This window comes from Vigna unguiculata, chromosome 5 (genome assembly GCF_037176805.1).
Source record: "Vigna unguiculata cultivar grain cowpea cultivar isolate G323 ecotype 2 chromosome 5, ASM3717680v1, whole genome shotgun sequence".
Classification (NCBI taxonomy): domain Eukaryota; kingdom Viridiplantae; phylum Streptophyta; class Magnoliopsida; order Fabales; family Fabaceae; genus Vigna; species Vigna unguiculata.
This window is the reverse complement of record NC_140796.1, coordinates 47190113-47209186: the sequence shown is the minus strand read 5'-3', so window position 1 is coordinate 47209186 and position 19074 is coordinate 47190113. Positions and strand designations below refer to the sequence as shown.

At 29.0% G+C, this 19074-nt stretch overlaps 1 protein-coding gene and 1 long non-coding RNA gene across 3 annotated transcripts; one reads left to right on the top strand and one right to left on the bottom strand.

The window, feature by feature from the left end:
* The first annotated feature begins 501 nt into the window (after positions 1 to 501).
* On the top strand, positions 502 to 17422 carry LOC114184832 (shikimate O-hydroxycinnamoyltransferase-like). The gene is made up of 4 exons (XM_085672991.1): positions 502 to 661; positions 12539 to 12943; positions 13019 to 13172; positions 16534 to 17422. Exons 2-4 carry the CDS (start codon positions 12545 to 12547, stop codon positions 17262 to 17264), a joined length of 1284 nt encoding a protein of 427 aa, XP_085529117.1. The 5' UTR covers positions 502 to 661; positions 12539 to 12544; the 3' UTR covers positions 17265 to 17422.
* Positions 13814 to 15776, bottom strand: LOC146886496 (uncharacterized). 2 transcript variants are annotated; one of them, XR_014994885.1, is made up of 2 exons: positions 15395 to 15776; positions 13814 to 14503 (listed from the first exon to the last, which is right to left on the bottom strand). It is a non-coding gene; the product is annotated as an uncharacterized LOC146886496 (long non-coding RNA). The 2 variants fall into 2 exon arrangements; XR_014994886.1 differs by having other exon boundaries at positions 15399 to 15776.
* Positions 17423 to 19074: the final 1652 nt, after the last annotated feature.

Below are 19074 nucleotides of genomic sequence, written 5' to 3'. Positions count from 1 at the left end.
GTATCACACTTTTTGTTCTCGATTAGACAAATGATAGCAAATAATAAAGCTTGCTAATTTGCCTCGTTTCAAGAACATGCCTCTATGATTACTTCCAAGACTGTCATTATAAAGTAACACAAACAGCCACTAAAAGTTTAACAATCAACAACCTATATAATTACAGGAATCCAGATAAGAAATCAAAAATAAAATTATTAAGGACAGTTGTTATTACTGTTATTATAAACGACAAAAAGAAAATTAGAGCATATTTGAAAGAACATAAAGGACAACAGCTTTTAAGTGACTTGACCAATATCAGATGTTGCTTAGTTAATCTTAGAAAAAAATTTCATCAATAATTCAACTACAATAAGAGGATTGTGTGGTGTTAAATTCAACCACGATTGAGGCAATAAGCTCAAAGACTGATTGAGACTCTAGGTTGAATATTTGTTAGGATAATGGATTTAATGGAAATCAAATTATTAAAGGAAAATTATGTTTTGACAATAAATTAGCTTGAATCTAGCCTCGCCCCCACAAATTGTGCCCCTTCCAGAAACCCATTCCATCGAGAAGAAAGTGCAAGTCTTGAACGGACCACTAAGGAGTCAAATGGTTCGTTTATTTCTTCTGTCTGTCGATTCTTCAAACGCTGCAGGATCTACCGCATAAGGTGAGCACTCATTTACGTTTCCAATTCATCAATTTTTCATTTCTTAATTCTTTTGAAATCTTCTTATATGTTATGTGATCTTGTTCTGTTCATAATCCATTGTTTTACTTGGGTTTAGATTAAATGTTTGGTTGGGAGCTAGGGTTTAGTTGGCCAAAAATAATATCTCTGAAAATGTGGTCTTTAATGAAGTCCAGCAGCAGCATTATGTGATCTATGTAACCAATCTTGCCTTTTAGGGAAAATGTTTTTGCTGTTTTACTTAATATATCAGAACACACAATTTTATTTACTAGGTAATATAAAAAATATTTATTTATTTTTATTAATTTTTGTTTCATTTGAAGAACTATTTTGTTTCACTAAAACAATTACTTCTCAACCATTGAATATATATATGTTGATATTTGAAAACTGTTCTTAGATATCTAAGGTATTTTTCATCTTATTATACACTTAATTATACATTTGTTTTCTTTTGTGCGATTTCTTTCAATAGTTTCTCAAATTGTTTCTAAGACACACATTTGATAATTTTTTAATACTTTTATTTGTTGTTTATTTTCATCATGTAGAATACTATTTAGGTATATTTTATCTAATTATTTTTTATTTTCTAATTTATTACATCAATCATACTGTAATTTTTTTTTTACTATAATTGTATAAATTTTATTTATTACAATATCAAAATTTAATGTAATTGCCATAAATATTTTTTTATCACCATCCAACATATATTGGAGTTTAAACGATACAATATCTATGTTAAAATTTTATTATTATGTTTATTGTTTGTTATTGGTGTCATTTTGATTAAGTGATGTATTATCATTTTTATTAGTGTATAAAAGAAGAGATTCATTAGAATTTAAAAAATTGAAGTAAACAAACATTTAAAATATATTTTAATTTGAATTTTTTTTTCTTTAAATTTTTTTAAAAATATTTTTAAATTTTATCAACTAGGTTTCATTAATATTTACACTTTGCAAATTTAATAAATATTTTGGTTCTCATGAAATTTTATTTGGTATTCTAATATAAAATGTAAACAATTATAATTTATATCAAAGTGACACGTGGTAGTCACTGTTCATGACCGATAATAATTTAAACGGTGTTAGCAAAAAATGACCCAATTGAACAAAATTGACGAAAATTGAGATCTATTTGAACACAAAACCAAAGTTAAGACTTATTTGACAAAACTTGACGAAAATTGTGACCAAAAATGTATTTTAACCTTTATTTTATTTTTATTTTTTAAATATATAAACTTTCATGTGTGAGGTTACACAGTAGTGATATGTGGTAATGGTAGTGGTTGTCCTCAATTTAGTCATCTATTTAAACTTTTTATTTATTTTAGTTCTCGTATTTTTTAAAATGATTAAATTTTGTCCTTTCTAATTTGATACCAAATTAGTAAATAAACTTAATTACAATTTATATATACATGTTAAAATAATAATTTTTTGAATTTTCAAATCACTATACCTAAATATTCAAATTATTTTACTTTTTATAAGTGTAAAAATTAAAATAAAATTATTTGAGTATTTAGGTGAAGTAATTTGATATAAAAATTTTAAAAAATTATTTTAACATATATATATATATATATATATATATATATATATTTATAAGTTGTAATTGAGCTTAATTACTAATTTATTCTGAAATAAGAGAAGATCAATTGGATCGTTTTAAAGAATAAAAAGACTAAATTGAATTAACAAATTAAATAGAAGACTAAATTGAAAATATTTACTATCATTGTCATATGGCATAACTATAATTTAACACTAAACAATTTATATATTTTAAAAATAATTAAAAATTGCACCAACTTGACATATGACATAGAGTGTTAACGTCAAAAGGGTCGAATTGAATTTTTTAAATAATCGAAAAACTAAATTAAATCGAAACATGATAAAAAATATCAAAATGAATGAAATAAAAAAAATTAGTGACCACTAGAAAAAAAAATCTAAGATAAAAACGTATATATAAAATTTATGTAAAATTTATTAGGTGTAAAAAGTAATAATGTCCTCTCCATAAATATATGGATGATTAAAACAACTTTTTATTATATCTACTTGAGATAATCATTACAATTTCTAGTATCATTTGTTATGTAAAATCAAATTAAAAAACTATGTGACATAAAGGAGATCATAAATAACTCATACCATTAGGAAGTTGAAGTTGATGAGAGCACTGATTGAATTATGATATTCGTAGATAGGTATTGAAATAATAAAAAGTTACCAAATTTTTTTTTTCAAAGGATGGTATTTTTTTATTAATATTAAATATTTATAAATAAATTATAATTATTTTAAATTAAAATACTAAATAAAATTTTATGAGAATGAAAATATTTTTTAAATTTGCAAACGATGTTACTTAATTGATAAAATTTAAAAGTTTTTTTCTTAAATAAATATTTAAATTAAAAATTATTTTAAATGTATTTTTATTTCAATTTTTAAATTCTAATACTAATAAAAATTATAATACATCACTTAATCAAAATCTAAAAAAAAGAGATTAAATTAATATTTCATAATTAAAATTTAATATAGATTTTTCATCTTTTGAACTTCAATATATGTCTAACGATGATAAAAAAATTCATGACAATTACATTAAATTATGATATCATAGTAAATAAAATTTATTTATACAACAATAAAATTACTATAGTAATAATTATATAAAAACATCAAAACAAAAATTTACATTATAAACATAAACAACAAATAAAAATATTAAAAAAATATCAGATGGAAACAATTTGACAGACCTTTGAACTAAATTGCACAAAAAGAAGACAAATGTATTGTTAGAGGTAGGGATGGCAACGGAGCGGGGCGGACACGGGTTTCGCTATCCCATACCCATCCCCGTAAAAAAAATTCATCCTCATCCCCATACCCAAACCCAACGGGTATTAAACTTTTGACCTATCCCCATCCCACCGGGTAACGGGTATAATCTCGTACCCATACCCATACCCATTTTCTTACTACTTCAATATTAATTTTAATTAATTTTTATAAAATAGTAAAATTTTTATGATAAAGGAAACATAATATTATCAAATATTCAATATTAGAATGATGATTGTTTCTTCCATATCAAATACTTTAAAATAAATTATAATTGTTTACATTTTATATAATAATACCAAATAAAATTTCATGAGAACTAAAACAATTATTAAATTTGCAAATATTAATGAAACATAATTGATAAAATTTAAAAATATTTTTTAAAAAATATAAAAGAAAAATAAATATTCAAATTAAAATATATTTTAAATGTTTGTTTACTTCAATCTTTTAAATTCTAATAAATTTTTTTTATACACTAATAAAAGTTATAATACATCATTTGATCAAAATGATACAAAGAACATAATTGATATTTTAAATGTTTGTTTACTTCAATCTTTTAAATTCTAATAAATATCTTTTTTATACACTAATAAAAGTTATAGTACATCATTTGATCAAAATGATACAAAGAACAAATAATAATCATAATAAAAGTTTAAAATAAATTATAACTGTTTGCATTTTAGATTATAATACCAAATAAAGTTTCATGAGAACCAACACATTTATTAATTTACAAACATTAATGAAACCTAGTTGATAATATTTAAAAATATTTTTTTAAAAGTATAAGCGAAAAATAAATATTCAAATTAAAATATATTTTAAATGTTTGTTTACTTCAATCTTTTAAATTCTAATGAATATCTTTTTTATATACTAATAAAAATTATAATACATCATTTGATCAAAATGATACAAAGAACAAATAATAATCATAATAAAAGTTTAAAATAAATTATAATTATTTACATTTTAGAATATAATACCAAATAAAATTTCACGAGAACCAACACATTTATTAAATTTGCAAACATTAATGAAACCATAAAAGGAAACAAATATTCAAATTAAAATATATTTTAAATGTTTGTTTACTTCAATATTTTAAATTCTAATGAATCTCTTTTTTATACACTAATAAAAGTTATAATACATTACTTAATCAAAATGATACAAAGAACAAATAATAATCATAATAATAAAATTTTAACATAGATCTTGTATCTTTTGAACTTCAATTATGTTGGATGGTGATAAAAAAATATTAATGACAATTACATTAAATTTTTATATTGTAGTAAATAAAAGTTATTTATATAATTATAGTGAAAAAATTACAGTATGATTGATAATGAGTTAAAAAATAAAAAATAATTAAATAAAATATATCGAAATAGTATTATACATAATGAAAATAAACAAGAAATAAAATATTAAAAAATCAACAAATGTTTACAAACAATTTGAGAGACTATTGAAAGAAATCGCACAAAAGAAAACAAATGTATAATTAAGGGTATGATAAGTTGAAAAATATCTTAGAGATCTAAGAAAACTTTTCAAATATCAACATATATACTCAGTAGTTGAGAAATAACAAAAAATGTTTTAGTGAAATAAAAAAGTTATTCAAATGAAACAAAAACTAATAATAAGAATAATAAGTAAATGATTTTTTTATATTACCTGGTAAACGAAATGTTTGTGCTATTAAATACTTAAATTGAGAGTATTAAACATTTTCATGTGAAAGAAAAATATACATTAAATAAAAATATTAAAAAATAATAGAAATATTCAAATGTGAGACATAAATTTTTTTAATTAACATACATATTTTTGAACATAATTATATAAAAATTATGATAAGATGAAAAATATAATTGAAATGCAAAATTAGTTTCATGACAAACCAAATAATTAGAATAAATAAAAAACAATATATATATATATATATATATGTGGTTATTTAATTAATTAGGAATATTTTAATAATTTAAACGGGGACGGGTAATATGGCGGGGATATGTACATCCCCATACCCATCCTCATACCCAATTGAAAAAGTCGGGGATTCCCTATACCCATACCCATACCCAGTCAATGCGGGGATTCCCCGTCAAAACGGGGACGGGTTCGGGCAATACCCACGGGGACGGGTTTATTTGCCATCTCTAGTTAGAGGTATGATAAGATGAAAAATACCTTAAAGATCTAAGAAAAATTTTCAAATATCAACCTAGTTGAATAATTGAGAGATAATAAAATAAAAGGTTTATGCTATCAAACATTTAAAATGACAGTGTTAAACATTCTCATATGAAAAATAAATATATAATAAATAAAAATATTAAAAAAGAGTATAAATATTCAAATGTGAGAAATAAAAAACATTTAATTGATATATATATATATATATATATATATATATATATATATATAATTTTAATATAATTGCACAAAAGATTGTAATAAGAAGAAAAATACCTTGGAGATTGGAGATACGATTGAAATTCATAACATGCTAAACAATGAGTAGATAAAAAATAGAAAGTATGTAATATATATATATATATATATATATAATTATTTAATAAATTATAATTATTTTAATAATTTAAACGAATACGAGAACTTTTACGGATATGGAAACGAGTACAGGATGGATGTATACATCCCATCCCATGCCCAATTACAAAATTCTTGAAAAAGTTGGGTATAGCTTGTTAATGTAGAAATTTTCCATCAAAATAGGAATGAGTTCAACAATACCAAAGGAACAAAAAATAACTTAAAATAAACTATTGAAAACACAAACGCTATCATGTTTATGTGTTTGTATTTTTTAATTTTCATAGAAATTTGAGTTAAGATTAATAAAAAGTATCTAATTAATTTTTAAAATAGTTCATAAATATAAAAATAGAAAAATAAAATATGAATACAAAAGAAATTTTTAAAATAATTATTAAAGACAAAAAGATATTTTTAAAATAACGATTAAAAATAAATTATTCATAAAATAATTAATTTATAAAATAATAATTAAAAATAAAATTAAAATACCAAAATTTGAACACAAAGTATATATATATATATATATATATATATATATATATATATATATATATATATATATATATATATATATATATATATATATATATATATATATATATATATATATATATATATATATATATATATATATATTAATATTATATCAGTCTCACTAGCATAGAAAGTAGGTTGAAAGTTGAAGTTGGTAGAGCATTGATTGAACGAAAATGATATTCGAACATAAAATTCGAATTCAATTTTGACATGGGTGACGTGGCACCCTTTTTTTCTTTTATTTTTACTTTTTTTTTAAATCAAACAGAACCCATGGTCACGTGCGCGGAGGTTATGTGCTGTAAACAGACGTGGAGAGAGAAAGTAACACAAAATGCAAAATTTGTAGAGTGTTCGTGAGACAGGGAGGGAGAAAGTCGGAGGAAGTGGAGACAGTTTCTGCAAGTCGGAGGAGAGGCGAAAACAGCGTGAGAAAGTCGGCGGAAAGGCAGCGACAGCGTGAGCAACTCGAAGGAAAGGCGGAGACAGGGTGATTAAGTGTGTGGAAAGGTGAAGCCAGCGTGAGGAAGTCGGCGGAACGGCCGAGAGAGACTGAGATAGTCGGAGGAAGCCGAGACAGAGAAGTTGTGGTGTTACAGAAGCGAGGCGGGAGGCGGTCACCGTGAGAGGACACACCTGCGACAGCGACGATAGTGGAGGGGATCGAATCCAGTGGAAGCGAGTCGACGACAATGACAACCAACCTACCGGAAGCCGTTCCACAACACCATTTTAGTGTAAGGTTCGTGTTTTTTTCTTCACCAATCGAAAAGGTTTAATCTTTGGGGGAAAAACGTTTCATTTATTTTCGAGTTTGGTGCAACATTGTTTGACAGAGTCGTTGGTATATTCTGGTTTGCATTGTGGTGTGGTTTTGTAGTCTTGATTTTGTAGTGGCATGTAGTGGTGTTTGACAATGTTGTGCCTTTGGACAACACCAAAATTTTCAAAGCAGCACATTTGGGGTTTTTTTAATTTTGGGTGGCCGAATGTTACTGAGTTATGGTTAGATATGGAAAATAGGAATTTTTTATGTTTCAGGGGATGGGCTTTGGTGTTTGATATTGTTGTTATTGTTTGTTCTTTTTGGAATTTTATTTGGTTTGTGTAATTATTTGATACTATGTCATTGAAGGGTAAATGTTTTCAGTTGTAAAATAGAAAAGGATGGTGGGTAAAGGACAATCTGATGAGAATGTGCACCTCCTATTGCAACCAAAGTGTTCTGCACCTCCTATTGTAATAAACATCTGTTTCATGTTTGAATGTGCGGATAGTTGTGAATTATTAGATACTAATATGACCAACACATTAGGTGCAAAATCATTAGGATGTGAGCAATCATGAATTAAGAGGAAAACAAAAATAACAACAATACCACAAATTATGTCCTATCTGAGGCGTCAAGAATAATTTGATGTGGAGTGATCATGAATATTTTGGTTTTCGTCTCCTAGTGTTTGTGTTCTCAAGCAATGAACACTATGAAACTAAGTAAATTTTATTTCCTGGTCAGAAAGATGAACTTTAAAGGGGTAGTAGAACCATCAATTACGTTACAAAGTGGGGAGTAAAAGTATCCCAAATGGGGAGTGGTGGTATATATTCTGGTTCACATAACCATCTAAAATTTCTGAATTTTGTTAAGCAATTAAATTTTTTATTTTAAATTATGACCAATTTAAATTTAGAATAACAGTTTTAATATCATTTTAATTTTGGAAGGAAATAAAATGTTCTTTAAACTTTCAATTACGTTACAAAGTGGGGAGTAAAAGTTTCCCAAATGGGGAGTGGTGATATATATTCTGGTTCACCGTACCAGGTTTAATAACCATCTAAACTTTCTGAATTTTGTTAAGCAATTAAATTTTTTATTTTAAATTATGACCGATTTAAATTTAGAATAACAGTTTTAATATCATTTTAATTTTGGAAGGAAATTAAATGTTCTTTAAACTTTCAATTACGTTACAAAGTGGGGAGTAAAAGTTTCCCAAATGGGGAGTGGTGGTATATATTCTGGTTCACCGTACCAGGTTTAATAACCATCTAAACTTTCTGAATTTTGTTAAGCAATTAAATTTTTTATTTTAAATTATGACCGATTTAAATTTAGAATAACAGTTTTAATATCATTTTAATTTTGGAAGGAAATTAAATGTTCTTTAAACTTTCAATTACGTTACAAAGTGGGGAGTAAAGGTTTCCCAAATGGGGAGTGGTGGTATATATTCTGGTTCATCGTACCAGGTTTAATAACCATCTAAAATTTCTGAATTTTGTTAAGCAATTAAATTTTTTATTTTAAATTATGACCGATTTAAATTTAGAATAACAGTTTTAATATCATTTTAATTTTGGAAGGAAATTAAATGTTCTTTAAACTTTCAATGACGTTACAAAGTGGGGAGTAAAAGTTTCCAAAATGGGGAGTGGTGGTATATATTCTGGTTCATCGTACCAGGTTTAATAACCATCTAAAATTTCTGAATTTTGTTAAGCAATTAAATTTTTTATTTTAAATTATGACCGATTTAAATTTAGAATAACAATTTAAATATCATTTTAATTTTGGAAGGAAATTAAATGTTCTTTAAACTTTCAATTACGTTACAAAGTGGGGAGTAAAAGTTTCCAAAATGGGGAGTGGTATTATATATTCTGGTTCACAGTACCAGGTTTAATAACCATCTAAAATTTCTGAATTTTGTTAAGCAATTAAATTTTTATTTTAAATTATGACCGATTTAAATTTAGAATAACAGTTTTAATATCATTTGAATTTTTGAAGGAAATAAAATTATCTTTAAACTTTCAACAACGTTACAAAGTGGGGAGTAGGGATGTCAAAAAAATCCGTACCCGCGGGTATCCGCGGATAAAACCCGCAACGGATAGTAAATGGATATTAAAAATGGATACCCGCTACTCGCGGGTATGGGTATTTTTGATACCCGCATGTTAATGGGGCGGGTACGAGTATCATAGTATCCATACCCGTGGATACCCGTACCCGCTAAACTTTACCCTTATATATATATATATATATATATATATATATATATATATATATATTGTCTTCATTCAATAATGGTGGTCAGATTCTTACCCCACAAATGAGTAAATTACTTCCATATATTGTGGAGGCATTGATGTGTCTCTAAGACTGGTTATGGACCAACATGGAAGGTAAAGAAATTAACACTTTTACTTAGATATTTTAATTAAGTGATTGTTAGAAATTTTTACTGAACTTCTTATGTTTTAAGGCTCTTCTAGATTAAAATTGGACAACCATGAAACTTTATACAATGTTGCAAGAGATAGACATTGATGAAGTTAGTAATTTCTTTAATATTTTATTCAAAAATAAACTACAATATAAATTGATAGTGATTTTTTATTTGTTTGTTTTTTAAGAATCAATCGGAGAAAGGGGACTAGTTGATCTAAGCACTAATTATGGTTAAATATATATTTTTTTAAATATTTTTGTAAATACCCGTGGATACCCGCGGGTACCCGTGGATACCCGCGGGTACCCGTGGATACCCGCGGGTACCCGTGGATACCCGCGGATATGAAAAAAATAGACGGGTACCCGCATAATGGATACCCGACGGATATGGGTACAAGTACGGGGCAAATATTTATCCAGCGGGTAGGGTACGGGGGAGCTACTACCTGTACCCTACCCGCCCCGTTGACATCCCTAGTGGGGAGTAAAAGTATCCCAAATGGGGAGTGGTGTTATATATTCTGGTTCACAGTACCAGGTTTAATAACCATCTTAAATTTCTGAATTTTGTTAAGCAATTAAATTTTTTATTTTTAATTACGACCAATTCAAATTTAAAATAACATTTTTAATAACATTTTATTTTTGGAAGGAAATAAAATGTTCTTTAAACTTTCAACAACGTTACAAAGTGGGGAGTAAAACTATCCAAAATGGGGACTGGTGTTATATATTCTGATTCACAGTAACAACTTTAATAACCATCTTAAATTTCTGAATTATGTTAAGCAATTAAATTTTTAATTTTATTATGACCAATCCAAAATGCGAAAAACAGTTTTAATAACAACTTTTATTTTATGTAGGAAATAAAATGTTCTTAAAAGTATCAATTACGTTATCAAGTGGGGAGTACAAGTACTCAAATTGGGGAGTGTTGTTATATATTCTGGTTCAAGTGAACAGCCCCAATCTGCTTAAGCAATGACAAATACGTGCCAACAACAAACTGCTGAAAGTCAATTTTATATGGTTCATAATTCCTGGCCTCCAAAATTTAATTCCCCACAACATTCACTAAGGACTTCTATTACATATTTTTTATCTCACAGCAAAATGAGGGGTGAAGGGAAATGAAGTGGGGTGTTGTGCTATATAATTTGGTTCTACCACCCACAAAAAACAAAAAAATATTACTGCTGCGCAAAATAAATGCAAAACATCTAAAAACCTGCAACATACATTTTCAAACACAAAAACACATAACAGAATCATGGACATACTTTGTCCTGTAAAATCAATCCATAACAAACATTCTTAAATAACTCAAAATTAAATAGCAATGGTGTTTTCAAATTAACAAAATCAACCAATTTGTAGTGATTTCAACTTCTTTTTTCCATAAACAGAATATGGTGTTTTTGTGGCAACACTCTTGAACCTCTGATATTCCTAACACAACATATAGCTTGCAAAATAATTCAACATCACCAACATCATCATCAAATTTCATCAAAAAATCATATATCAACTTAACATCAACTCTTTGACGCCCAAAAGTATTCAACGTCTCACTCTCCACAACTTCCTATTTAAATCAATTTTTTCTCCGACCACCCTCAATCCTAACCCTAAACAAACGTCTAATAAACTAAAGTCCACCACTTCACCACCAACATCAAAACCACCCCTTCTTTCAACCCATTTAATACATAACTGAGATAAAACGTTTCTACTTATCTTCAATGATTGCTTTAACATCGGAAACCACCAAAACGAGGTGCTTGCAATATACTCCTTTTGTGCCACAGTTAACTTTTCGTTCAAAGCACCAATGAACTTCGCTTTACAGCAATGACGAAAATACATATATGTAAAAAATCATAATGTTAAGAATTTCACAAATATTATATACATTAAATGAACAATTATTTGACCACCTCAATCAATTATTTCAACATCCAAACTGCCTTGTTTTGTACACTGATAAAATCAAAAGCACCAATACACCCAACTGGAAATTTCACTTTACTCAACCAAAACCTCAATACATGATTCCATGATTGGGAAACCCTACAGATAAGTAAAACGGAATTCAAATCGCACAGTTTCTGCCATATAAGCGGTTATTAAAAAATCAACGATTAACAAATACATTAAGGCCAGAAAAAGGTTTCTACCCACCGTGCTCGTTGTTGTGTGCCGGAAGTCTTCGATTTGTGGAAGCCCTAGTGGTCGTCTTCTGAAAATAGCACTAACCCTGAATACCTCGCCGTTGATGAGTTCTGGTCAGACACCTGTTCTCCGGCAACGCCTTCCTCTCCCTCTCTCACCAAAACTACCAAATTTTGCATTTTGTGTTACTTTCTCTCTCCACGTCTGTTTACAGCACATAACCTCCACGCACGTGACCATGGGTTCTGTTTGATTTAAAAAAAATAAAAATAAAAGAAAAAAAGGGTGTCACGTCCCATGTCAAAATTGAGTTCGAATTTTATGTTCGAATATATTTTTGTTGATTGAATTATGATAATTTTAGACAGAGATGTTACGGCTATACATATGCATGTTTTTTCATGATAAAAGGTGCCATATAGTTGTAAGCAGAAACTGATGACGATCAGTGTGGAGGAGTCGATAATGGTGCAACCCGCGGAGGCGACACCGCGAAAGGTGTTGTGGAACTCAGACTTAGATTTGCTGGTGGGGAATTACCACCTTCCCACCGTCTATTTCTACAAACCAAACGGGGCTTCCAATTTCTTCAACGCCAACATTCTGAAACAAGCTCTGAGTAAGACCCTCGTCCTTTTTTACCCAATGGCCGCCCGTCTCCGTCACGGTGAAGACCACCGTGTGGAGATTTATTGTGACGGTCAGGGTGTACTTTTCGTCGAGGCTCATGCCACCGTTGCCATGGACAACTTCATTCACACCTTTCACCATCGCAACCTTATTCCCGCGGTGGATTATTGTGCCGGCATCGAAACATATCCGATAGTGGTATTACAGGTGCGTGCCTTTTCTTTCTCTTATTCAAGGATAACATAAAACTCATATTTACCGCACTGCACTGCATGGATTCAGGTAACATATTTCAAATGTGGAGGGGTGTCGTTAGGAGTCGGTATACAGCACCATGTAGCAGATGGAGCATCGTGTCTTCACTTCATCAATGCATGGTCCGATGTGGCTCGTGGCATTGACATTTCTGTTCCTCCATTTATTAACAGGACCTTACTTCCACTACTAGATATATTAGTTTCAATAACATTTAAAAAATGTTGCTAAAAATTAAAAAAATGTTGTTATTTACAAAGGTAACATTTATACACATGTTGTGTATAGTACATGTTACCAAAAGGTTTTAACAACATTGTTGTGTATTATTAGTATCATTTTTAAAAATGTTACCAAATAGTATCTTTACTAACATTAGAAAAATGTTGTGAATTAGTATCTTTACTAACACTTTACAAATGTTACCTATCCATTTTCTAACATTTAAAAAAATGTTACCTATATATTTTCTAACATTTAAGTAAATGTTATTGATTCTCTTATTTATAACAATTAAAAAATGTTACTAAATGTAGAACACCCAAGTGTAATTAATTCTTGAGCAAAGACTATAAATTGTACACTACCAGATCATGGGACTTTCTTGGGCTGGAAATATATGGAGAAATTTCTGGAGAATCCGCTTGGTGGAAAGGAAAAGTTGGAGATGATACATTTATTGCTAATCTGGATTCACCTAGATCCTACACTACATTGTACTTTATCATAACACATGAGAATTTAGATATGAAATATTACCTTAGAAACATCATTGAAATTGTTTGTCAACTTAGCTAAAAATATTATTGTTGGTGAGATAAATTGATGGAAGGAGCAAAACATATATTGGAACTAATCCAAACATTAAACTGAAAGAATCAAGCTCAAACTGAAATAGTAACATAGTACAGGAACTAAAATAAAGTACATGTGGAATATTTATAGAATATTTGATCTCATCAAAAGTGAAGGATAAAGGTTGAAAAGGAAGAACCATACTCCTTCCACTTCTGTTAGCCTTGTCACTAACTCTTCCAGAAAATGACCTTAATGACATAGTTGCTTCGTCTACCATTTTCATTTCTGCCTTGTCATCACATTCAATAGTTTATGGCCTCAATACCAAAGCACAAGCTGAAAATGGAGAAAATGTAACTTGTGCTCAAGGACTCACCAGATGAGCTCTTTCCATTAGTTAATTGAAATAACTCTTCAATTGTTGAAGCATTTCTCTCCATCAATGTCTCTTGGGATAGCCCTGCTTGATTCGTTCCGAATGCTGCAGAAGAAACATATTCAATGAGAACAAATTATGTTTGTGGTTATATAAAAGAATCCAAGTAAATTTCTCAGTTAAAAGATGTATGAAGATGGCAAGGTGAACAAAAAATTAAATAGAAATACATAACCAATTAATGCTCCTACTCCAATCCAATACCAATAAGCTTATGTGAAAAGTCCACGAGTTTTCAGTACCAAAACTCCTAAAGTTTTGTTGGACTTGGGAGTAACCTACAACATAACAAATCATCTCATAAATATATGCCTAAGATTCCAATGCTTGTTGTTTCTCAAAATATATTAAACATTGCAAAAAAAAAATGTTACCTATCTCCAACCATGACCAAGAAATTCATTCACAACTATAGCATTATGTCCATAATTAGAGGTATTTTATTTTATTTTATTTTTTCAATTTAAAAAGTATTAGTAATAAAGGAGTTCAAAATAAAACTTCCAGGAAATAGATAAAATATTCTTCAAAATAGAAATTCAATAATAATTCAGCATATAACAGATTAGAAATAATAATTCTTTGAAATTGCATTGGACTTTGATCTACTGTGAAACAAAAAACATAACCTTCTTAAAACAAATCTAGGTGGATGAGGAGGCTTTATACTCCAACCATATCACCAAACATTGTATAAATCACACTATTCACAAACAATGACCTCCTTGTTTCAATTACAACCTTAAATGAACCACACAAAACTTCCACAAATGAAAAGTGATAGGTAAACTACTGAAGCAGGGGCATTAACTTTCCTATTTCTCCTTTCACAACACAAAGTGATCGTAGTTTTTAGTTTCCTCTTCTACATCTAATGCTATATGACAGTGTACAGTTAATGAGAGATATAAGACATTCACTTTTTTATTATCTAGCGATTTTACATTAAGAATTGGATTTAAATAAGCAAACCCATCTATCATCTATCGTCTGAATATCATAGAAAGCAAATACGAAAAAAAAAAAAGTATCAATAAAACCTGATTCACGAACAAGGTAGGCTATTAGCCCCAATTCACAAAATCTTACTAAGATAACAAAATAAAACCTAAACCTCAAAATATTGGACCCAAAACAAAAAGCAATAAAATCAATTTAGACAAACGAACCTACACAAGAAAGTCTCTTATGGCTGGTTCAGGGGTAGAAACCCAAGTTTGAAATGGAGGAAGAAGAGAAACCTCACACGCGATCTCGAGAGAGGGGGAAGGCGACGAGAAATTGTGTCGTTGTCGGCGACATCTCCCTAACGGCGGCACTGACGTTGATGGCTGAAAGTGTTGGCAACTGTCGGCGCTAATGTCGGTTTTGGTGATGCATTGCGGCTGCGGCTGCGGCGAATAAGGCGGCTGCGGCTACGACGAATGAGGCGGCTGCGGCTGCGGCTGCGGCGAATGAGGCGGCGTGCAGACTTCATCGGAGATGGAAGCAAAGTGGTGGAGAGGAAGAAGGGAAAGTTGTTCGAAGACGTTGAATTAACCCTAGAGAAAAAAAAATGGTTTTGTGAATTTTAACATCTAAATTTTGAGAATAAAGATAAAAATATCAAATTTTTAATAATACAATAATTAAAAACTAAAAAGTTCGTTTCTATTTTGATAATTTTTATTGATTAAAATTTAATTTCTAAAATAAATTAAAATTTACTAGAACATAATTTCTAATTACATTTTAACAAGGCATGGGTTATTATTATTTTATATTTAATTAATTTCTAATAATACTAGTAAAATTATATTATACAGTAAATTTATTTATTTATAGTAACATTTTCAAAACCTATTGCAATATTATGATTAATATTATTTATAATGACGTTTTTAAGAAAATATTACTGTGGGATAACATTACTATAGGATGTATATAGTAGTATTTTTAGTAAATGTGACTACACAAATGTTGCTAAAGTCAGGAAATCCTGTAATAATATTACTTTAAATTTACTTTAAAATAAATTAAAATATTATTTTAAAATATTAAATTTTAAATTAATATTAACTATTTCAATGTTATAATAAAATTACTATTATCATTTTAAAATTTTACAATTAATATAAAAAAATAAAAATTAATTACTTATTTATAGTAACATTTATTTAAAAGTGTTACAATATCATAATAACAATAGTAACATTTTTAATTACTTATGGTAACATTTTTTGAAAAGTATTACTATAGTCATTTATAAGGTAACATTTAGAATAAATGTAACAGAAAAATGTTACTAAATCTAATAAATCTAGTAGTGTTCGTGCCAGGGAGCCACCTCAACCAGCTTTTCCTCACCACGAATACCAGCTCTCACGACCCCGCATTAACATCACCACCACCACCAACACCGATGTGGTTGCTTCTATTCTAAAAGTGAGTGGTGAGCATGTCAACATCCTGAAGGGCAAATACAAAGAAGATGGCAACACAATGAAGTATAGCAGTTATGAGATGTTGGCAGCACATATATGGAGAAGTGTGTGCAGAGCAAGAGGGCTTCCTGATGAGGAGGAAACGAGACTGTATATTCCAATTGATGGAAGGTCAAGGCTGGAACCTGCTCTTCCTCCTGGTTACCTTGGCAATGTCATCTTCTCCACCATTCCCACAGCACTGGTAGGAGATCTGTTGTCGAAACCTACATGCTATGCTGCAAACAAAATCCACAATGCAATTATGAGAATGGACAACCAATATCTGAGGTCGGCTCTTGACTATCTACAGCTACAGCCTGATCTAAGTGCTCTTGTTCGTGGACCTCATACTTTTGGGACTCCAAATGTTGGTATCAATAGCTGGGCTAAGTTTCCAATCTATGATGCTGACTTTGGTTGGGGGAGACCAATCTTCATGAGACCTGGTTGGATTGCACACGAGGGTCTAGCAATCATAATTCCAAGCTCAGAAAATGATGGCACTTTGTATTTGGCAATCGCCCTACCACAACATCATATGAAGTTGTTTCAAGAATTCTTTTATGACATATGAGGGGTTCGATATCAGCTTCTACCCTTCTCCAATTCTCGCTTCCTATCTTTGTCGACGCACGCCTTCCTTTAGTATTCTTTGTGGATTTCTTTTGGTTTTAAATCAGCAACTATTTATATAATTGTCTTGAATAAGTGAGCATCTTGTTTTAAAAATAACCGCTTGCAGGAAGATGTAATCAAATCTCTACTCCAACCACTTGCAGGAAGATGTAATAAATTCTCTAGTCAGTTATGAAAACAACTTTGTTTCACGAATGTATTCTGCTGGAGCTAATTGTCTTTCTTTTTTTAAACATTTTTGAAATATGCATACTAAAGATACCTTGGTGTTAGGCATTTCATCAAAATGATTGTCGGTGACATTACAATTGTCAGTTCAATTGATGCAAAGGAACCCTTAAGTTCCTCTTTGTTTATCACATAATTCTTATCGATTATTTCAAGCTTCTACCTTTGAATCTGATTCTGCAATGTCATTCGTTATTCGAAGCCTTGAGTGACATAAATTTGTAAAGCATGAATTTTTGTCTGCTGATCTAATCTTACTTTCATCAAGTTATATAATTTGCTTATTGAGACCATAAATCTTGATTGAAAAACAGTTGTATTGTATGTTTATGTTAATTTCAATTAATTCTATACATTGATACGCAGATGTGTTGTCTTTTTGGTCATGATCTACTGCTTGGCGTGCCACAATTTTGTGATTTAATCATTTCACTTCTTTCTTTAACTACTGGTAATGTTCAGTTGGTAGTTTCTACTGAAACCTCGTTTCATGTCCCCGTGTAAAGGAACCTCTCTGTCAAGCATACAGAAAAATATATTTATATTTTATTTTGTGAATGCTTGGGCATATCTATCGATTTTTATTTTATTTTAATTAAAAAATAAAAAATTAATCAACTTTAATTCTACTTTTAGAAACTTTGTTAATTTGTCAAAAGATAATTTCCCTCCTTTTATTTTTTTCTCACACCCTCACTACAAAAAGATTTGGATTTAACGGGGTTATTTATTAGAAGTTAAAATATCCCCAACAATAAAATTAAGTAACAGAGGTTGTTAAAAACCTTGGTTAAGTACCAAAGATTTATTTCTAAACCTCAGGAAATTAGTCTAGGTTTATTTAAAACTTCAGTAAATATATGTAATTAAATATTTTTTAAATATTTTTTTAATCAAATAATTACAAAATAATTAAAAGATTAATTTTGTTTTATTTTAGGTTAAATTATTTTTCTGGTTCTTGTATTTGTCAAGTAATGTCAAGGTTGAATTACTCGGATGGTACCCACTTTGGTACAGGTGTGTCAATCTAATACCCGCTTTTAAAAAAGTGTCAATTGCATCCCAACTTTTGAAAAAATGCTTCAATTAAGTCTCTTTCAGACGGAGTTGACTAACGTGTTAGTCAACGTGTCACGTGTCAGTTTGTGATTTTTTTATTTTTTTTTAAATTTTTTGAAAAAAAAAATGCCACGTGTCAGGTCCTTGTGTGTGACACGTGGCATTGCAATGCCACGTGTTAATGTCACTATCAGATGTCATTGTGTTGATTTCGATTTAGTCCGCACATATGTCTTTTTGTTTCAATTTAGTACCTACGTATGTGTATCTCATTCAATCTTGACCTAATTTTTTTTTAATAATTAAAATCCATTTTTTATAAAATTAAAAGTAATTAAGTATAAAATTTTTACAAAAATTAAGTATTTGATATTTATATTAAAATTTAGTGGTAAAAGTGATTTTTAATAAAAAAAAATTAGTATAACATTCGGACAAATAGAAATTTTGGTTTAAAA